Source organism: Lissotriton vulgaris, chromosome 10, assembly GCF_964263255.1.
Source record: "Lissotriton vulgaris chromosome 10, aLisVul1.2, whole genome shotgun sequence".
Classification (NCBI taxonomy): Eukaryota; Metazoa; Chordata; class Amphibia; order Caudata; family Salamandridae; genus Lissotriton; species Lissotriton vulgaris.
In genome coordinates, this window is record NC_141698.1 from 911,079,745 (window position 1) to 911,103,392 (window position 23,648).

The following is a 23,648-nucleotide window of genomic DNA, read 5'->3' on the forward strand; positions in this document are numbered from 1 at the left end:
TATGCGCTTTTAAGAAAAGTTAATGAGTTATCACTACTGTGGTTTTTGATTGCCCTGATCTTGCTCTTAGATAAAACGTATTTATTTGAATTAGACATACTGGTGTGGTCTCAGTCTTTGCGTGCATTTGTTGTCTCAGTGGATGCGTGTGCTGGGCAGTCACTTAACACCTAAGCTTCGGGTGCCTACCCGCTCGGGCCAAGCTACCAAATCGGGGAGCTGGTGAACCCAGTTCCTACAGGCACCTAGTATCTTGTAGTTCCTCTATTGTTCCGGAGGAATTCAACACTGGGCCTCTCGCACTGGGTTCTCTTACGGACACGGCTACGGTGTGTGGGTAGCGGTACACAGGGACTTTGACTAGTTGCCAGGTGCACAAGGCCAGAATAGGAGTCCTGGTCTTGCGCCACCATCCGATGGTTGGCAGATGATACCGGGCAACTTACCTTGGCACACCATTGAGCAACTGCAAGGTTTTTGTCTCCTACGCCCATACTGCAACCATTGAAAGGATGTTATCTGTACCACTACCGGGACAGATGTACACATGTTTTAAGTGCATCTAAATGTTTCCTACATTTCTTGTTTTTCTCCTCTTTCTTCCTCTCCAATGCTAAATCTAAGTTCTTCTGGAGGAAATGTATCTGTTCACTGCGGCACTCTAATAGGAGCCTAGCTCCGCGTGGACCTCCAACAGAGGGGGGTAGCATTTCAGCCCCTTACACAGTCACACACTTTGGCAACCACTCGACCATTGTCTTGTTAGGTTTTCAAACTGGTCCTGACGAAGCACACTGGATCTTCGGACCACGCCAGTTCGAAACATGTTGACCTGACCACACGTTACTTAGGGTACATTAAATACCCACATTGTAACTCACAACCTCTTTTGGTTTTTTGGTATGACAGGGGAACCCATATTTCATAATTAAAATCATTGCGTTCTGGTATCCCCTAGCCATTTTTAGCCACTTTTTCACTTGCACCATCACTTAATTAGACCCTCTCCACATACCCGCACACATCTTACGGCTGTTCTCCTAAAAGATCTCCACCAAAGCGACCCTTCGGGGGACCTATTGGACATTGCAGCGCCGGCCCAACGAGGAGCACCGCCCGATGATGAAGCATGACATCCTTCGGGGTGTGGAGGGCAACAAGAGACAAAGAGTGTCTTCCCCTCCCTCCCTGTGAGGGGATGTATGTTGTTACTACGCATGCTTTTACAACGCATGCCTTTACCACACTGTCATTACAACAACTTGCGTTGAGGGGCGCTGGATAGTGAATAGTTTAATTTACTATTCCAACTCCAGTCCCCGTGGATAGTAGGGAAGGTTTTGGATAGTAAATTAAACTATTCCCTATCCTACAGCGCCCGGCAGCGCAAGTCGTTGTAACGACTTGCGTTGTAAAAGTTGCGTGGCAAAGGTACTGGGTGGTAAAAGTTGCGTTGTAAACACTGTTCCCCCCTGTGGGGTAAAATGAGAGGGCCCTAGACCGACCCTAGTTCCTTCCTCCTTCTATAGGATCTCAGACTTTTTTCTTCCTAGTTCGGTGTGTGTATGTAATTTTGCTACACATTCACCGATGGAACAGAATGATTTATCCTAACATCATTGTCTGGGTATTTCTCGTAACAGTGTCAGTCAATTTTATTTGATTTAGGTTAGATGATAACTAATTCCAATTTGTGGTTTGGGAGATTGGAGAGTTGGCAAACCAGCACTGATGGCCTTGTGAACTATTTAGTGAGATCAGCATCTATAGGGGAGGTCTGGTTTGCTCCACAAGTGCCTGATACATTTTTCAGCAAAGTGGAGGTTCTCCTCAAGTTCTGCTTGGCCCAATGATTATTCTTCACCATTGCGTTTTGTTCATGCTTCTCAGTTAACAGTACAATGGGGTACTTCTCAGGCAAGAATTAAGCATGGGCGGAAAATCTGTTCCGCTCGCGGATTTTGAGGATTTTCGGTAAATCCGCAATCAGCGAGATTCAAAAATTTCCCGCAAAATCCGCGAGCGGAACGGAGTGGGTCAAAAGTTCAAGCTGACTTTTTGTAACTATTTTAGAATGGCGCCGGCAAGCTGCCAGAGCCTCTAAAATAGTTACAAAAGCCAGCTTCAACAGGAAGCACTAATAGATAAAGTAAAGCAGGTGCTAGTGTTGAATCTCAAATTCAGTTACACAATCATTAATCACCCCATACTGTGTAACTTAATTTGGCCTTCAACTCAAGCACCTGCTATACTTTATCTATTAGTGCTTCCTGATGGCTGAGGGCAGAAGGGCACAAAGTGGGATAGAGGGCATGAGTTAGGCAGAGGGCAGAAGGGCACAGAAATCAGTGGGGCAAAGGGCAAAAGGGCACAAACAAGAGTGGGGCAGAGGGCAGAAGGGCATAAAAAACGAGAGGGTGGCAGTGATGAACCAGGAAAAAAAAAAACGCGAACACGCAAAGCGCCCCGCGAATACGCAACGTTCCCCGCGAACACCCGCGAACATGCAAAAATAAGAAATCCGCAAATTCGCGCAAATTCGTGAATTTTGCAGATTGCAAATTCGCAAATCCGCGGATCGCGAATTCGCAAAATTCACCCATGCTTTGCAAGAATGGTACCATTATTCCCCATTCAGAAGAAAATGTGTTTTGAAAGAAACAGTTCTGCAATTGCAACTGAGAACCACGTTATCAATGTGGCCTCAAAGGGGTCCCCTGGTTTAAATTTGACTACCTCAATGCATGTGGAGGAGAGATGATTCAGATCTTCCTGTGTGGCTAAAAGTCTCAAGATGTTGCATCTGTTCAGGGATTCCTGAGATTTGTAAAGATGTCGAAAGACAGTCTTGGTAGATCCCTGATTAATATTCGATCTGGAGAGGCATGTTTGGAGTGAACGCTTGACTTCCTAAGGCATGGATGTTTATGCACCAATTGCGGGTGCCTGAACTGAACCATTAAGTGAGCGTCTTTATGGTATGTTCATGCTGCAGTAATGGTCACACCATTTCTCAGTTGATCTATTTCAGTTTACCGGTAACTTCTGGTGGTTCCTAACAGTTGGTTCTTTGCAGCCTATTCTTGAGATCCGGTGAGTCCCAGAGCTAGACCCCCCCTTGGAAATGATTTACAGATGCTTGCAAGAGATTGTAGAAGTGGGTACAGGGAGATTTAAACTTTCAGGCCAATTGTGCTCTGGGAAGGCCATCATGGAACAGATTTAGTGATTAATTTCTTGTGGTTAACCACAACACTGGTCGATGAGTGCCTCCTCTTGTGCTCCTGAGGCAGGTGTGCCTTCCTGTGCTTTTCTACGGGTAATCATGTTGTTTGTGTAAAAATATGGAAAAAATCAACAGTGGTTTCTATTAGTCTCAGAGCTTTAGCATTTTGTTCTTTCCTTTTGTTTTGCTTACTTAATTTTTTCAGTTTACTCCTCAAGGAAGTAGAAGCTTTCATGGGAGATTTTGATGGAGAACGTTTCATACTACAAATTTCCATGAAGGATGAGGTTCCTCTGTCAGGTGCAGGCTCATTAGTGTTGGATAAATTGCATTATTTTCCTCTTGATCCTGCCTTCTGAGTACTTCTGCTGTCACACACAGTGTAGTTGGATACTGGGGTTCAATCAAAGGCTGTTCATAAAGGTATTGTTGGGGTGATCCTGGAGATTCTGAAAATTGGGGTTCCACTCATAGGTGTCTATTGTGGAGGGGAGAAAAGGCGCCTTAAATAGATTTAACTTCTTCAACCAGAGAAGACACAATGGTTGGGAGTTCTTGAAGTTTTTGCACAATACGGTTACATGACCATTTTGGTGTTGGTCTTTGATTAGCCGTGGAAAAGGTTTATTAGTGTCTTTAAGCAGTTCTTTTACAGTAAAATGCAAATTATCAAAATGTGAGTCAATAGCAACAGTGTATTGTGTCAGGGATTCCAGATGAGATCTTTGTGTATCCAACTTGTTCAATTGGAACTCTAGTGCTTTTGATATAGCATGCATTGTTTGAAACTTACAAAACCACAAATCTTGTTCCAAGACACTGCTATGCTTGCAGAAGAGTTGCATGCTATCCGCTGAGTTTCATGCTATAAAAAGGTTACAACAATCGGTTTTGCGGTCATCTTTTGGCAGGTCAAATTAGCAGTTGCCAACAGGTGGTTCTTTTCCCTGGTTGAACTGAGATTTTGATGCAGTGGGAGGTAACAGAGTATCAAAAAAGGATAGAGATTGTTCGCTCACAGCTGTTTTAGAGAGAGATACAGAGTGTTCGGTTATAGGCTCCAGTAATGTAGGGACAGGGGAGAATAGCACTCCACCGGAGATAAGGGGAGAAACAACTCTGCTGCTATCGAGGCCTCCTTATTTTTCCTGAGCAGGCCCTGGTTTTTATTGAGGGTAATTTTGGAGGAGTATTGGGTCTGGGTGCCAGAGTATTGATCTATTCTTTCTTACTCCTTCTGTCTCTGTAGGCAAAAATGATCAAACTTACTGCAATTATATAGCTGGAACCCTTGATTCAATAGTTTCAGTAAAACAACTCAAAAACAGGAAAAAAATCTCTGCCCCCTGGTTTAATGATGAGTCAGAACAGCTACGAGTAGCATGCAAAAAGGCCAAGAGAAAATAGAGGAGGGCCTATTTAGAGTCAGACAAGAAAGATTTTAAATTAGTACAGGCCCAATACAAGGAGTCCATTGTCAGGGCCAAAGCAGATTTTTATACCAAATCTATTCTGCAGGCACCAAATAGCATGAAAGCACTTTTTAATATTTTTAGGGATCTATCTAACCCAGCTTGCACAAGCAATAAGGTGGTTGCATCGCAGAAACTCTGTGATAAGATTGCCACTTATTTTGAAGAAAAATAAGTAAAATTGTTGGAGATCTACACCCCAGTGCCAGGATGATTTATCCTGGAAGTTAAATGCAGAATCTCAGGTAGATACCTCTCTGGAATTCTTTCAAGTCTCCACTGAGGATTCTTTTAATCATCTTGCCCTAAGTTTGTCCTCGGGATCCCCGTTAGATCCCCTTCGACATAAAATCTGGAAAATATTTGGGCAAGAAACCCTCCCATGGCTACGACAGATTTGCTGCCAGTCGTTGGAGGAAGGAGAGGTACCAGAAGTATGAAAGCAGGCAGTAGTGACCCCCTTGCTCAAAAACCCATCTCTGGACCCTACTAATCAAGCAAAGTTTAGACTAATTTCCCACCTGCCATATCCGATCAAAATCTTAGAGAAGGAAGTCAGCAAAATTCTATCATGCTATCTCGAGGATAATTTCTTGCTGGATAGGGACCAATTTGGTTTTCTCCCAGGACACAGCACTTAGACTGCTTTGGCAACCGTAATGGATAATCTACGAATGCGTGCTGAAAATGGGAATTCCTCTGTCCTAGTGCTATTGAACATGTCAGCCGCATTCTATACGGTGGGCCATACAGTGTTAGCGAAGAGATTGAAAAGTATAGGGATTAAAGGACGGGCCTTGCAGTGGTTGCTTTCTTATCTGTCAGGTAGACAAGAGGCTGTGTCTATGATGCCGTTCACTTCTGGCAAGTCCCTAGTACATCACGGGTGCCACAGGGTTCGGCGATTAGTCCTGTTCTTTTCAATATCTACTTGCGCCCTCTATTCCCCATCATTAAATCCTACGGTATTGACCTGGTCAACTACGCAGATGATACCCAACTGGTGTTTTCCCTGGAGGGGAAACAATCTATATCTATGGATACCTTCCAGAAGTGTATGCGCCAGACTGTTGGTTGGCTCAAGAAAAACTTTCTACAGTTTAATGGGGGGAAAACAGAGATGGTGTATTGTCCTGCCACCAGAATATCTCGACATCTATCGGTGTAGTTCAAGCTCAACCCCTGACTCCGGTTAAAATGGTGCATAATCTGGGGGTTATGGTGGAGGATAAACTCCAAATGGAATCACAGGCCGACAAAACTGCCAGTGTTTGCCACTCCCTGCTACGTATGCTACAGAAGGTTCTTCCTTTACTACCAAAAGATACTTGATCTCTTGTAGTGAGTAGTATAATTCTGAGTAGATTGGACTACTGCAGCTCACTGTACTTGGGGGCACCACAATGCATTTTGCAGGGGTTGCAGAGAGTCCAGTTCATGGCAGCAAAGTTGGTGCTAAATAGACAGCGTAAGTCTTCCACAACACCGGCCTTGAGAGACCTTCATTGGCTGCCTATTAAGGAGATAATTTGTTTTAAATCTATCTGCATTGTATATAGGGCAGTACATGACCAGGGCCCAGTTCCCCTGAAGGAGATGTTCACCTGGTATAATCCCCGGAGGCAGCTCCACTGTTCGATTTTAAATCTGATAACAACTACCAGATTTAAGAGATCCCGGATGGGGGTAGAGCTTTTGGTCTGGCTGCTACGCGCCTATGGAATGAGCTGCCTCAGAACCGTAGACAGGCCATCTCTCTGACCTGTTTTAAAAAGAGCCTGAAAACCTAGATATTTCCAAGGGGTGATCACTAGATCTCTCTACTGACAATTGACTCTGTTTGATGATGGCTACTCCTCAATCTAAGTGCCAGGATACCAGTAGGGTGGCAGTTTTGCGCTATATGAGTTTTAAATTCAATTCAATTTGCCTTGTTGGTTCCAGAATCCATAGCTCCTCAGGAACTCAATTGATTCCCCCCACAGGGAGGACTTTGAGTTTGAGCTCAAAAGGGGCATTCAATCCAAACTTAGAGTGGCAAAGCCATACAATAATGTGATATTCAGCACCCTTGTTGGCTCCCAAGGTGTGCATGGCAATGGAGCAGGGGTGTAGTGTTGCAGTCACAGTCTAGTTTTGAAGTCACAGTCTCAACCACACCTGAGGATTGGGGGAGTAAGGCCAGATAGAGCAGGAGAAAGGGAAGAGGGAGCTCACCTGGGCTGAAAGCCGCAACTGGGCCTAGCCAGGCCACCTCATCAGTGACAGGGTTGCACTGCAAAGCAGCAGTAACTAAACAACTGCTTTCCTGTTTATGTTCCCTCCAATCAGTCACAGAGCACTCCTAGCAGACCCTTGCCTGCTCCAAATGTTCCCCAAAAGATGTCAAAAGGTTTGTCAGCAGCGGAGTTAGACCTGCCAGGCTGTTGAGCAGGCTTTAAAGCAGACAGGAAAAAGGTGTGCGTGGAAGCAGAGGATGCTGGTGGTCGAGTGCACTAATGCCATTGTGCACCTAATAATCACTGTTGGTGACTATGGGACCAAAACTAATGCTGATGAGTTATGGCAGTTGAGGCTTTTCAGGACTGTAGCATGCAAGGTTGGGCAAGGGGGTTTAAGCTGGAGGGAGCCTAGTGGTTGGACCAAGCACTCCTTCACATTGATTCAAAACCTAATAGATAGCGTAATATAAATGTTCATTCAATGCAGCTCAGGCCCCCGCATAAACCTCTGGGTCAGCACCTGTTTATCTCTCACTGCCTGCAACTACTGGGTCCAGGGTGCACAATTTTCACCTATGGTGGGCTGTGGCAAAACCTCACCCCTTCTGGCCCCCTTCTGCTTCACCATTTCAGCATCGGGGGTAATGTCCAGGTATAATTGAGGCTGCAACAAATACCCCTGTCATGTAGTTAAAATGCCCAAACAAAGCCACTCTCTTCTACGATAACAGCGACTGTGCTAGCCTCGACTCAGCCTTCCTCAGTGCCACCATTACTGATGATAATCTGTTGATCATGGTCTGGGAGAGGAGGCCCCCAAGGCTTCCCTGACCTGCTGCACATCATAGTCGTCCCAAAGGTCCTGATAGTGGGGGCCCCCTCATTGCGGAGACCAATCTCACCCCTTCTCTGTGTCATTTTCTAATCCACTGTGATGCACCACGGCCTTCTCCTCTGTCCTCTTGGAGTGCACTCGGGGGGGGGGGCACTGTAAACACCTATGGGTACTCCGGGGTCTCTGGTGTCTCTGCTTGTCCTCTCAACAAATGAAGTGTAGTATCTGGGGCACCCCTTTTCAGCCAAGGGGGTCCACTTGTTCTCTCTGGGCTCACTCGAGGGGTCTCTGGAGGTTGTCAGTATTGGAGGTTCCCATTGTATGCCCAGTGTTCTGTGTTTTCCAGGCCCCCAGTGGCACTCACCTCATGCTGCAGTCCCTCCACATGGTGGAGGTCCACTCACCAGCTCCGCCACAAAGAAGACACCAGTATCATGGCAGGTGCACCTGGACGAACCAGCTCTATCACCCTGTCTGAGAGACCTCGAGTGTGCCACAGAGGCCCTGGGCATCACTAGCATTTGCCACAACCCCCCTCCTGCTCCTCCTCTGTCATAACCCCCTCTTTGGATCTCTGCGTAGTGATCTAGAATGCAGGGCTCATGGTATTTATGTTGTGGTTTAGCGCATAGGGCTTATGTTGCTTTATTCCTCCTGCACCCTATGATATTCCCGACGGATGCCTCTTCAGCATTCTCGTGACCCATGTCCTCCCCAATACCCCCGCTGACTGATGCTTCAGCAGCCTCTCGCATACCTGATGTTATCCCCTAACCCCCTCATGAATTATGCTCCCACAGCATCCCTCTTAAGGAATGTTCCCCAGCACACTCATGAGTTATGTGACCCTAGCATTTCCCATGCTTAGTGTTCCCCCAGCCCCCTCATGACTGACACTTTCCCAGCATCCGTCATGGCAAGTGTTTCCTTGCCTACCTCATGTAAATGTAAATGTAAATGTCAAGGTATTTGTAGAGCGCACTGTCACCAAGCGGTTTCCTGGCGCTATTACTCATACCGCTGTGGAACCCTTCCTGGCTTTCCCTGTGGAGTGTCCACTCCTGGGCACCCCCAGGGTGAAGCCAGGCATCCTAGCGCTGTTGGGGCCGGTGTGGAGGTTAAGCAAGCTATTGCCCAGAGTTGCAGCATGGGGCCCATGATTAGAATAGGCACCGAGGCGAGAATTGTCAGGTCCGAGGAAATTGAGCCCAAGACCCGCCGAGGCGGGAATTGAACCCTGGTCCCGGGCCAGAACTCTGCATCAGGGTCTGCCACTCTAACCATTGAGCCACACTCCTCCATGACTGATGCACCCCCAACATCCCTCATGGCTAGCATTTGCCAGCACCCTCATGACTGATGCTTCCCCAGTGTCCTCATAACTGATCATTCCCCAGCAACCATAATTTCCATTACGCTGGAACGCCTGCAAGCATTTTGCCTATTTCATAAAGCAATGGATTTACCACTTTTGCTGTTCCTAGGGTCTTGGATTGGTTTTCCATTAAATCCCTGCAAGCATCCCCCAGTATTCTGTAAGCCAATGGCAAACCTTGCTCTAGCTGTTTCCAGGGCCTTGGTGTTGTTTTCCAATGTGCATGTTCGAGCGTAAATGATACATTTGTTTCCTGTTATTTGGTTCTGATCAACATGTTACACCAGCTCATTCTGTAAGGCCAGAGAGAGTGTACTAACACGAATTTCCCACAAGGTTCGAGAACCTTCCAGATGGCCTTCTGTGCCACTCGTGATCTAGCTACATCCATCAAGCCTTTGAGAGGGTATATAAACCCCACCTAAACCTGAATCGTAACTTGGCCTCGCCCTTCCCACACACCTGAAGAATCCTGCCCGAACAAAGAAGTGCTCCAGTTACCTTAAAGCCCATTTGAACTAGTGGTTCCCGTTGCAGCTGCTCCCTCAATGTCTTCTTCCTCGCTCCCTCGTGCAGAGTTACACCAGACCCCCTGCGTCTCCCTGATTCGAGGTTTCGAGATCTTTTTTAAACTTCAGACAAGTTGAAGTACTAGGCTAAGTGCTTGATATCAGTTTAGTGTGCATTAAACCTCCTACAGTAGTCAACAGGACTGAGTATACCCATTTTCAAAGACTAGAGACTCCCCTTCCCCCAATTCCTTCCGTGAATTACTCTAGGGCTTCTTGTGTGATTATAGTCCAGACCATCTCTACAACCTTGATGCTAAAACTGTCACTGCTCAAGGATTAAATACCTTAGTCCTGTGGATCTCTGATAAACAATACTGTCAAGAGAAAGCATTTCAGAGTCTTTTGATATTTGCATCAACCTTGTATCCCACTCTGTGTTTCGAGCGCATCCCTATGAGTGTACGCCACTACAACCTTTGCTCCAAGGGTATCCCTATGAGTGCAAGTAAGTTCAACCTATACTCTGAGTGTATCTTGAGGAGTGCAGATTACTCCAATTTGTATTTCAAGTTTATTTCTAGGAGTGTCATACTCCAATCTATGATTGGGGTATTTCTGCTCTCATGTCGAGCTGCTAACGAAACTTGTAAGTTTGTGTCACTAAAGTTAATGCATGTTCATTTTATGAACAGACTTGTGAACTGATGGTAACTGCCTGCTCTTGTTATACCCAGTGCAATGCATCATAGCACAGCCAGAGGTTCTGGTTCGGTGAACATCTGCCTCGCAAACGTAGAAGTGACAAATACTGCTACACTATTTTGCACAGCCGCTGAGCAGATCCAGTATCACAAGTCTCTCTTTTCTTATATAATCTCATCCCTCTTGCCCCAGGGGACATGGGGGACTCTCAGATCTCGGTTCCTAGAGCTGCATTGTCTGCGGGTGGAATAGGAGGTCCAGCATCAGCTCCAGTGTCGTCTCTATGGTTGGCACCAGGTGAGTGCATGACAGAAGGAAAAGCCTTGTATCCCTCCACCACCTGGACAGAATGGATGACCCAATGTTCGTTCAGGGCATGGTGCTGGCCGTGCCTGAAGAATACCTAACAGTTTTAGAGTTAATAATGGCTTTAAGGGATGTACATCATGAAGTTCAGTCCTTGTGACAGGAGAATCAGTCACTTAAGCAGAAGCTGACCAGGTGTCGCCCTCGCCCTTCTCCATGATCATTTGAGGTAGGAAGTGGGGTAGTTCCCAAGAGCACACAACCTATACCACAACACCCACACTTTAGTGTTCTGGGAAATCTAACAAGTACCTCCACTACTGGAAAAAACAACCCTGTTCATGTCACAGTTAGTCAAAATTTTGATGAATTTTGCAATTAATGGCAATTACAGTTCCTTTGTAAACCAGTAGCCTTTCCTCAAATACTGCTAGAAAAGCCCTTATTGTATCCTACCTCGGGGGTACAGCTGCTGGTTGGGCTAATCATCTCATTGAAAGTAATGACCTGGCTTTAGATGATATTGTAAGGTTAAAAAGTCAATGAATTGCCTCTTTGTTATGAAGACCTAACACTGGCAATTGAAAAAGAGTTGCTAAAACTATGTCAGGACAGTAAGGACCTACTATACTGTTTTTTGTCAACTGGTGACGGAAACCCAGTGGATAGAGGAAAATAGAGCTTTCCTCTTTTATAACAGATTAATGAATAACTCAAAAGATTTCCTGGCGCTCATTGTACATTTACCCTCAGATTGTTCAGGGTTCATTAATTTAGTTGTCAGGCTTGACCATAGCTAAAATGGAATGTCCCAGAGGAAAGCCTAGACTGCCAGTTGTGTGGTCTGATCAAAAAGAGTCAGACTCTAAGAATCAGATTCCACAAGACCCATACAGAGTGGGTGCTTGCGCGGTCTTTGGACCGCCACAGAAGAAGGACAAAGAAAGAAATTAAATCTGTATTGCAGTGAAGCAGGGCAAAATTAAGGGAATATGGAAGGCTGGGGCTGTGACGTCTGACACAATGCTAAAATTGTTAGGGTTCCCAATTCACATAGGGGTCGCTCAATTGGGTGTGGTTCTTGAACAAATCCCCTTTTGCCTGGCTAATACCTCACATGATGTTCCACAACATTTAACAATGCAAGTCCCCCCTATCATTGCACACCAACAGAGGCAGGTTTCACCCATGCTTGTAGATACTGGGGCGGCAGGAAACTATTTATATCCAGCCTTGGCCAGTTCTTAACATACTCGATGGGTTAAAAAAGTGAACCAGAACCTGTTAGAGTCATAGATGGCTCTAAGCTTTCCTGTGGAATGAATGTATAACATGCTACTCTGCTATCCTTAGTGTGTGACAAAGGGCAGACTGAAACCTTGACCTTTGACCTCATTGACAGATATATATTTGGCTCTATTATAGGGCTCCCTTGGTTTCAATTGCATAATCCCTCAATTGACTGGTCACTCCATCTATTCACCTTGGGATCCTGTTACTGTCAGATTGTGCTCTCGGAGCCTGAGACAGAACACTTTTTTTGCCAAATTGGATAGAAAGCAGGATCCTTTTGAATGGTCCCAGGAGGCCAATGATGCCTTTCACTTAGTTAAGGAGAGATTCACACAGCCCCAGCACTCAGACAAACAGACCCCACGCAGTCTTCTCTCAAGGAGGCGGATGCCTCCCAGGAAGCTGTGAGTTATATATTATCACAACATGATAGCACAACAGAAAACATGCACTCAGTTCTCCATTTTGTCAAACGATTATTGCCAACTAAGCAAAACTACTCTGCTTCCAAATGAAATTTATTGTCTATCAAATTATGCACTTAAGAATGGAAACACTAATTTTGGACGGACACACAACTGATTAAGTCCAATCTAGCTGGATGAGGTTACACTGATCACAACACTCTAGGACAAACACCACAGAACATTGGGAGCTCAAAGCACATCATAGGTTTTGCAACCCAAAGACCTTCTTAGATAGCATTAGGCAAAGTGTGAGTCAAGAAGAAATGGGATCTCAGGTGTCTGGAGAGGATACATGTACACAAGGAGTTTCCTTACCATGGTACCACTTTATATGTCTCCATGAAAGGATTAAGACAGTAAGTCTTACATTTGTGTCATGATGTCCCTAGCAGGTCACCAAAGATCCAAAAGACTTTAACAAACTGTCAGCAATGGATTTGGTGGCCCATATTGTCCAAGGATGTCCATGGCTATGCTCAGACCTGTCCAATATGTACAAAAAACAAGACTTCCCATTCCACCCCATCAGGCTGTATAGAAGTCATATCGTAGGCATCCCAAAAGCATTGACAATATTACAGATCTCCCCAACTTCAAGGGCTAAAGGAAATAACCATGACCAAGACCCTCACAATGCTATTCATTCAACAAATCATGCAATTGGATGGACTCCCCTCGACCATCATTTATGATGTAGGCCCGCTATCCATTCCCAGTTTTGTTGCCTTCCTTGCACATCATTAGACATTGATGCTCACCTCTCAGTTGCCTATCATGCACAAACTGACGGGCAGACCAGAATTTAAAACAGACACTAAGATGTCTATTGACCACTAGTCCAAAGGGTTGGGAATTCTTGTTACCTTTTGCGGGATTTGTTATTAACTATAACCCACAGAATTCAGCCACTGGGAATTCCCCCTTTTATTGTTTAAGTGGTATGCATTCTTGTACATTGGCTAAAAATGTTGTAATGTACTCTGAAAATCTACTTGACACAAAAGACTTTGCAAAACCCCTGGCTGATCCACAACAGCAGGTGTTATCACATTTACATCAGGCTAAGTTGTGCGTGAAAAAATATGTTAACAGACATCAACAACAGCTAGACTAGAATGTTGTTGGTTTGTCTGACCACTATATATCCACGATTGCAAGGACGACGTAAGCTGCCATCCAGATATGAGGATCCCTTTTCTATTGAACAAGTCAGTAACCCAGAAGATGTTAAATTACAGTTAACAGAAGATGTACCCATTCATCCAGTGTTTCCTGTGTCGCTATTAAACCCCTACTGTGGCCAGACCCATCCTATGAATCTTCCTTCATCTTTAACAGTGGATTGTCATTTGGTATTCAATGTACAGACAATCATTGATTCTGAGTGTAAGAAAGAACGATAGCTATACTTGATTGCTTGGAAAGGGTGTGGTCCAGAAGAACAGTTTTGGGAACCAGCCAGCAATGTTCATATCTCTTACCTGGCCTGCCCCTTGCATGCCAGTCATCCAGCTGAATCACAACCTGTAAATTATTCCTTATGGGAAGAATTGTCAAGACCCCCTCCTGTTCCCTCTCTATCACACCCCCCTCTTTTGTCCTCTGCATAGTAGTCTAGTGCGCAGGGTTTATGTTGCTCAATGCAGTGGTCTAGCTCGCAGGGCTCATGTTGCTTTATACTTATGGTGCCCTATGCACGCTACGATATTCCTGACTGATCCTTCCCCATTATCCTCATGACCCATGCTCCTCCAACACCCTCCCTGACTGATGCTTTTCCAGCATCCCTCATAACGATGTTTTCCCAGCCCCCTCATGACTGATGCTCCCCCAGCATCCCTTATAACTGAAGTTTCCCCAGAACACTCATGACTGTTGCACCCCTAGCATTCCTCATAGCTAGTGTTCCCCCAGTTCCCTCAGGTCTGATGCTTTGCTAAAATCCCTCATGGCAAGTGTTTCCCCCAACTTCCTTATGACTGATGCGCCCCCAGCATTCTTCATGGTTAGTGTGTCCCCGGCACCCTCATGGCTGATGCTTCCCCAGCGCCCTCTTGACCAATGCTTCCCCAGCACCCATAATTTACATTCTGCTTGAACTCCTGCCAGCGTTCCCTACCTCCAGTGAAGAATGGATTAACCTCTCTTTGCTGTTGCTAGGGACTTGGTAAGGTTTTCCAATAAATCCCTGCAAGCTTCTCCCAGTATCCTGTAAGCCAATGGCAAGCCTTACTCTCACTGTTTCTGGGGCCTAGGTGTTGTTATCCACTGTGCACGTTTGAGCGAAAAAGATACATTTGTTTCCTGATATTTGGTTCCATTTAACAAGTTGCACCTGCTCACTCTGTAAGGCCACAGAGTGTACTAACATGTGTTTTCCCCAAGGTTCAAGAGACTTCCATATGGCCACATGTGCCATGCATTACCGCGATCTAGCTACACCCTTTGAGACTTCGAGAGGGTGTATAAACCCTACCCAAACCTGAATCATCGCTTGGCTTTGTTCCCTGTAGAACAAGTTTCACCCTTCCCATTCACCTGAGGTATCCAACCCGAACCAAGAAGCACTCCAGTCTCCTTACTCCTGAACCAGTGGTTCCTGTGGCATCTGCTCCCTCAATGTCTTCCTCCTTCCCCCCTCATGCAAAGCTACTCCGGACTCACCTTGTCTCCCTGAGTGAAGTCTCAAGATTTTCTTGGAACTTCAGACAAGTTGAATAATTAGGCTAAGTTTTTAGTATCAAGTTAGTGCAACCTAAACCTCCTACAGTAGTAAAGGGGACTAAAGTGTTAAAGACTAAAGACATTTTCTCCAATTTCTTTCTGTTATTACTCCAGCCCCTCTGGCGCGTTTATACTCAGGACCCTCCCTACAACCTTGAGGCTAGAACTGTCACCACTCAAGGGTTAAATACCTTAATCCTGTGTTTTCTGATGAACAGCAGTGCCACAAGAAAACACTTTAGAGACTTTTGATAACTCCATCAACCTTGTATCCCAATCTGTGTTTGAGTGTATGCCTATGTGTGCAAGTCGCTCCCACCTTTGCTCCGAGGACAGCCCTATGAGTGCAAGTCACTCCAATCTATGCACAGAGTGTATCTTGAGGAGTGCTGATAACTCTAACCTGTATTTCAAGTTCATGTCTAAGAGTGTCACACTCCAATCTATGATGTTGGTATTTCTGCTCTCATGTTGCACTGCTGACAAAGCTTCTAAGTTTGCGTCGCTACGTTAATACATCTTCATTGTATAATTAGACTACTTAGTGTACTGATGGTAACAGCCTCCTCTTGTTATTTCCAGTGTATTGTGTAATCACAAAGCCAGAGGTAGTGGTCCAGTGCACATGTACCTAACAAACGTAGATGTCTCAGAAATGACGAATCCTGTTCAGCAGATTCAGTACAGCAAGTCTCTCTTTTCTTATGTTATCCCAGCCCACCTTCTCACCAGGGGAAATTGTGGACTCTCAAGTTTTGGTTCCTGAATCTGCATTGCCCTCAAATGGGATAGGAGATCCAGCATCGCCTCTGTTTTCGTTTCCGTGGTTGAAGCCAAGAGAGTGCACAAGAACACCAGCATCCCCCTTGCTCCAGGCCACAGGGTTCCTTGCAGTCCCCTCCATAAATTCCACTGTCCAGTGTTGGAGAATTCAGCCCGTTCAATCAGGATGTCTGTGGTACTGGGATAGAGCTTTTGACTATGTAACTAGTCTGACTGCCATCTTGGGTATGCCCCTGTGTGCCTGATATAGCATTCCCTTTGAGCCCCACCTCCTACCTGGGCAAAGTTCACAGTGCAGGCTGGGACAGTTAGTCCTGTGTTCCCCCATCAGCTACGGCGTGCCACCCTGCGGGAGAAGTGTGAACTTGATATAGTGCTCCCTTAGAGCTGTGCCTCTTCCTGGGGCAAAGTTCACTGTGCAGCCTGGAAGAGGTAGTCCGGTGTATCTATCAGCTATGGTGGTATTAATTTTATTGTTATTAATGTTCTTACTATTATTTTTATTAGTAGTACTAGTGGTAGTAGTAGTAGTAATAGTAGTATTAGAGTATTCTGTCTATGTATGATGCTCTTTAGCATCTCAAAGCTATGTGCTTGCTCCATTAAAGTGGAAAATAAAATAAAATACATAAAATAAACTGCTAACCAAAGACGTATAAAATCAAGAACAGCAACAGTCTCTATGAACACTTGGAGGGATAGCAACATATGTCAGATAACGTTTGCAGTTTTTAAGCCCTTGCTTCTTGCTGTTTTCTGGTTCGTAAGCATTACTTGTGAGTTAAATATGTCCTCAGTCACCACAGCAGGCAATATGCAGGCTGTGAATTTTGGCACATATACCAGATTCTTCTGTGCTGAGTTCATGGATATTATAGAATAGAGATACAGCAAACAAATTGGTTCCGATTAAACAAAAAGGAGATTCAACAACAAGAATGCATTTAATCAAATCCAGTTGCTTGCCTGGCAAAAACTCAACACACAGTTACATCAAAGTACAAGATTGCATTCATTTAATTGTTCGAAAATTGCCAATAGGAAGTTTTAATTGGATACATTATGAGCATTTTGAAAAATAGCATTCAAGGTTCATCTAGGCAGGAAGACGAACATGAGGCAGTAACACGATTTAGTTGAAAACAATGACATGATGTGTGACTCATTGCATGAGTACTCTGTATAGTTACCATTTTACAAAAGCATAAATCCGCATTGCTAATGTCAAATGCTCAGTGCATCCAGTTAGTTACAGCTGAAAAATGTAACAGCTAAACCCTGTCAAAAACAAAGCAATGTAAAACTTCATCCATCCCACTCACACTAGCGATATTACAGTTCAATGAATACATATAAATTAATCTGATTAAAAAAATGAGTCTTGTTAAACGACATTGTTGACTATCAGACATACAAAACCGTAGAAAAATACAAATTTAGTCCTTCGATCTAGACATTACATTTGTTAAATCATACACAACACAATGGCACTTTTAACCTTCACTTCCATTAATCTTAAATACGAAATATATATATACATGTATGATAAAGAAAACAGCCCCAACAGTTTAAATCGTTTGGATGAGGTGCCTTTAATGACTGTGCCTTTCTTATTTTGCTATTTGTATGATCCAGAAAAGTACATAATCATTGAATATTCTTATAGATCAATATATTTTTTCAGTAAGATGCAATGAGGTCATGATGGTGATAACTGGGAATATAATGGTCTGGTAGCTCAGTGGGCCAATGCACCCCATGGAGGAAAGGGTATGTATTGAACCTCATGGTCACCAGCCTCAACTCGCAGTTGGTTAACTTAGCTTTTATCCTTCTGAGATCGATATCATGAGTTGCATTGAAATTGGTAAAACGATCTGTCGTTCAGCACCAAGAAGGAAATTTGTCTTTGACAAATACACCTCATGAATAGTAGAGATGTACCACGTTTTTGATTAAATTACAGTTTCACACTAGATAAACTGTATTTTTGAATATGGTAATACATTATTTCTGTAGAGAAAGCTTAGTAAAAATGAATCAATGAAGAAATGGATGCAAGTGGGTACAGGATTAAAAATCAAGTAATATATATAGCTATGCTAATTTCGTTTCATAAAGTCTAAAATAATATAAAGAACTAACAGCAAATGTACCAGTGACAAAAAGGATGATTTGCATCTGCATCGATGTGGATTTGTTGCATGTACTGTTCCTACTTTAGATAATTGTGTATGTTTCACTGATTCAACCATTTTTGAGAGCATCTGGGACAACTCATGTGCACACTGATTCAAAGACTTACCCATTACTCATTTAAGATAGGATAAAGAATATTTATTTTGGTTTATAGTAACACATACTAGGCCCGATTCACAGAACTAACTTAAGACAAAATCCTAAACTTACTACTTTTGGTATTCACAGAAGTTAGGATTTTGTCTTAAGACAGACTTAAGACAGACTTAAGTTAGGATTCTGTCTTAAGTCTGTCTTAAGTCTGTCTTAAGACAAAATCCTAACTTCTGTGAATACCAAAAGTAGTAAGTTTAGGATTTTGTCTTAGGTTAGTTCTGTGAATCAGCCCCATAATGTTTATTGCCCATGCTTTATAATGTGCCATCAACATATAGAAGTTACAAGTCAAATATTACAAAATAACCTTTATTTTGTGAAATCATTCCATGTGCTGTTTTCATAGGCATTCTGAAGAATGAGCTTAGACTGTATACAGTTTCACAACATACTGTGAAAGATTCTTTGAAATAGCTCAGGAATGTACTTTTGTCTTTTTAAAACCTGCTGGACAATTCGATGAGATTTACATGCAATTTGAAAAATGCCGCAGATTCACAAACTATTTTTGAATTCTGAGTTACTTATAGGCAGCAGCATTCTCCCATGGATTCATTTAGCAAGCGTACCGTTATTTAGGTGCATATGTGATGCATAAGTGCTAAGTGCAACTGCACTTGCTAATTTTTGGTTTTGTTTCTTCATGTCAAAATAGTTCATCCTGTGGAGAAACCTTTCCTTAACACATCAATGCATTCTGGGGTGTCCCATTCATATTTGCACCATGGAGAGGTATTTTATATTAACTTTCTTACAGTCTCCATGATGGAAATGTGCCAAATGGTTTAGGAAGGCTTGCCCTGGACCCATTCAAAAAAGAAAAATACCTTTCCATGATGGGTTGTGCACGAGTACCATTTTTGAAATGCTGGGGTCTCTTCAGAAAACCTATCTACTACCATAATGACAGACACAACCCTAAGGGTGCCTGCTAATAATCTGAGAACTTCCAAAGCGCTCAAGCTTATGGTTGCTCAGCTACATATGGGGCATATCTGCCTTGGCGAAACCATAACGTAAACTTGTGAACAGATTTGCTCAAACATCATATTACACCATATTGATGTAATACCACATGTGAGAAAATAATTTTTATGGCTTGCTTTGTTACAAAAAAAATGTGGATCGGACGTCATAAATGGAGGCATCTGTACAGCAAAGTTCATTGCAGGTTTGCAAATGATTTTAGGAACCAAGCTTTATCTTGCTGAGAGGTGTCTCACAACACAAAATATAAGATGCCACGAATGTAGCAACATGCTAAATGTGCGTGGATGTCCACTTGCTTACAGTAAATCTTTCTTTTATGTGAATAACGTTTTGTATTTATCAATTCTCTGACAACTATTAGTTGTTTCTGTCACAACTTAAATTTATAATAAAAATAAGATAACGTCCACCAATAATGCCCCTGCATGGACATTTACATTTAACAACTGCAAGCATTTGTTAGTTGGCAGCTTCAGAACTATTGATACATTTTTTCTATGTCATAATTTAACTTTTCAATTCAATGTAAAAAATATACAATTCCCTGGGCTTTAAAAAGCCTTTTTGACATTAGAGTAAAGCAGAGCCCTTAAAATTCTAGGGGCTGACAGATTATTAAAATGATTCTTGTGAATAAATACTTATTGTGTTGAAAGGAGAGAAAATACAAAAACAAATATAGTCAGACATGGGAGGAAGACAAGCAGAGTAGAGTCATTAGGTGATACACAAAGACTTTGAGAAAAATGTGTAAAGCATTTTTATGAATGCCTTACATTCATGCTAATGCAACTCAAGCACAATGTATGCATGACACTGCATAATACAAATCTGTACTGTAGTCATACCAAATAATAAATCAAATCAATAATTTTGCACAATACATCCAATGCATACATTATGCAAGCACCTGGATTTGGCTTTGTGCATTTTCCAAATCAAAATGCACTATGCTTTACAGGAAGTGTTTTCTATTCACATGCATGATGCTCCTTCTTGCCTGCATCTTATAGAGATACAGCAGGTCCATCAGAGATCAATTAATGTATTGAGGGTTATCTTTAATGTTTGTTGGCATCCTCTAATGTACTACTTTTCTGTGATTAGTATTTTGCATTGAAGTGCCATTGGCCACTCTTAAAGACTCTTGATAATGTCCTATTCTTTAGTAAATTTGGATGTACATGTGTTTAATATACACATACATTCCAAACATTAGAAATAATTAACACATATGTCTAGCTACATTTTACTTTTGTTTTTGTGAAACAAATGCAATGCATGGGTGAATTATAACTTTCTTTCTTAAAATTTAAGCTTGTTACAATACTTCCTTTGTGATTAAATTCCACCTCTCCAAATCCTAATCACATGACAATGAAACTTGAAGGTGTTATGTAGACACTGCACAACAATTCAGTCATATATTTATTTTCTAATCATTGTGGGGAATGCATTTGAAACTATGGTATTTTGTGTGACCTACTACAAATTGTTTCCCACAAATCAGTTTTTAATATTTTTTAATGTGAAAAACATGAAATCATTGTCAGACTGTGAATTATTTTTGTAATCTATCATAGCATTTAACTGTCAGCCATCGGTATAATTAGAAACAATACAAGCAGGTAAATCTGTAAGAACGTGCCAGGGAGATATGTAAATGATGCCCTTAACTAAGGCACAGCTGTTTGGGATATTCAGAAATATTCAGAGCCTTTACAACTGGGCAAAAGAAAAATAGCTAGATAGGCATGCCATGACTTTTCCACAATCATAACCACATAACCTATGATAAAATATTAACTGAAATTCAAATAGATATTCTTTGTATATGTTATAGGAGAAAGCCATTCCTGTTAAATTCAATAAAGATTGTAATTACTAGGTGGACATATGTGGAAACGCTAGCGGAAAGTTTATCATAAAGAAATGTGTCTAATAAAGAAGTAATTTGATGTTAGAGAAAGCCTAAATCACAGTGTCATGATATCCTGCTGTGGTTTCATCAAAACAGAGATGTGATTTTATAATAGGAATAGAGAATGGAAGAGAACATACAGAATGAATGGAAATAGTCTTGTTTGCTTCTTACTCACTGGCTCAGCACCTTGCCCTCCTAAAAACTATATCTAACTCCTAGATCAGCCTCTCCATGCCAAACCTAGGATGCAGAACAGATGGCATAAGAAAAGGATGATGGGATGTTAGACTGTGATGAGGGAAACAGTGACACGAAGGAATGTTCACTGTCACCAAAGGTTTATACCAGATGCTATTTTCCCATTTTCACTGTACAGGATAATGCATTTTTTATAATTTAATTTCAAATCATCTGCCACCATTCATTTTATGACATGTTCATGTCAATCAGGACCAGTCCTTGAAGGCACCTCATACACCAAACAATCTTTAAAAATGACTGTATATTATAAATGTTAGTGTTTAATTCAAGAACAAGTGACTCACATATTTGCAGACTTTCATGCCATTACATTGTTAACTAAAGTGAAACAGTGCTTTGACCCATGTTTGAACTACCATCTAAAAAAATAAGTTATACTTTACAATAAAGTGCTACCTCAACACTATCACTCATGAACAGTAGTAATGCACATCTATTCTAGACACAAACTCAGCAGCTATCTTGAAGGTATATACCCACACCAGTACCTCAAAATGGTAACATTTCAGTTTGTACCATAAAAACATTTTGAACACTTACATACAAAATACACTGGAACAGCAGCACTGCAAAAGGCCTTAATAAACTAAATTTGGCTCATTTTGCTTGTTAGTGGAACTTCTACAGTGTTTTAAAAAAATATGGATTTTTTAATACATAATAACTTTCTATGCTCACAATCTACAAATGACAGTTTGTTAAAATGGTAAGCAATTTATGACATGACTGGCAAACACATTAACAATGATGTGTCAATGGTTTACGGCAGTGCTGCTGTAGCTGTATTGCAGTTAAATAAAGCTGTTGTATTACACTTTGACTAGTATATATTTGTCAGCATATCAAAATACAGCAGAAATGTACCATGTTTCTGATTATAAGACAAAATCAGTTTACTTTAATATCAATTTGTGCCACATTTGAACAACCCCTGGTGGAAATTCCGGTTGGCTACTTATAGATGTTTCCTAAAGGATACAGTTGCTGAGATATGGGTTTTTGGACATCTGCTGAACTGCTTTGGAGAATATTGCAGTTGAGGTTGGTTGGTAATTGGAAGTAGTTATTTATGCCTGGTGTGGCTATCTTTTTCACCTCGTATTTGTAGTTGACTAATAAAATGCCCTTTGTTTCTATCCACTCAAACTATATTACTCAATGACAAATACCCATATAGTGCAATCGCATCTGGTTAAAGTATTTGTACTAGTCTCTGAGTATTTACAACTGGTTAATGCACTGTCTCGTACTAATTGTTCAATTAAAAATGTGGCGAAGGAAATTCCATATCCAACAAATTTTCTTCAAAACTTGTACTTGAATATTTCATGACCTTGTATTCTGCTGATATCAATATTCATTTCATCTTCTTTATTTCGTCTGTATGTTACTGTTGCTGTGCAGACAGTTGGTAAAAACACCTTGTCCTTGAAAATAAACATGACAATTATTGTCAAACAACTTATTTATAATTTCTGTTTAGACAAATGAAAATGTAGTACACATGAATTAATGCATGCTATTCCATGCAAATATCTACAAGAGACATACCTTTCTCGATGATTCCTTGCAATGTACAGATGATTTAATTTTATTGTTGTTCAATTGCAGCATTATCTGTCTAATGATTAGAAGACTGAGTAAGCCGATGAGGAACGTAATTATTACAATTATTGAGAATATTCTAAAGTAGCTTGAATCAGAGAAACATTCTGCAACAAAATGAAAGTATATTAAAAAGGGGCATACATTCAAGGAAAGGTTTGCTCAGATAACACATCAATTACATACATAGTAGAGTCAAGCATGCAGTCTGTAGACAAATAAGTAGTTTTAAAAGAGACACAATGAATAGGGTATTTAGAATGCCTAATATCATAATATTATGTTAACTTTATGTTTAGGCAATCCAAGTAAGCATATAAGTGACAGGCACTTGTAGGATCATCAATCTAGCAATCATTTGAGCATGTCTCCATCATGATTCTACAGAAAAAAAACTGTTATAGCCAATCTAGGGTAAAACAAAGATGGCGAAGACCTCTTTAAATGTATATTGTCCCTTCCAAAAACTAGCATATCTGTAATGACAACATCTGTCTTGTACGCTCCACATTACCTCATTTTCCAAAGTCCCCACTTCAACTGTTACATTTAAACATAGGTTGGTTAAGAAATGTGTGCCAGTTTTGAAGAAGATA

The 23,648-nt window shown here is 42.0% G+C and overlaps 1 protein-coding gene across 1 annotated transcript in view; it reads right to left on the bottom strand.

Annotated features, from left to right (window-relative positions):
- Positions 1 to 16,842: 16,842 nt before the first annotated feature.
- The window catches only part of ITGB8 (integrin subunit beta 8), a 269,162-nt gene continuing 262,356 nt past the window's right edge, over positions 16,843 to 23,648 (bottom strand). The window contains exons 13-14 of the mRNA XM_086941884.1: positions 22,999 to 23,159; positions 16,843 to 22,874 (exon numbers count right to left, since the gene is read on the bottom strand). Coding sequence (XP_086798010.1) covers positions 22,752 to 22,874; positions 22,999 to 23,159 — 284 coding nt within the window. The 3' untranslated portion in view covers positions 16,843 to 22,751. The remainder of the gene's footprint in view (positions 22,875 to 22,998; positions 23,160 to 23,648) is intronic.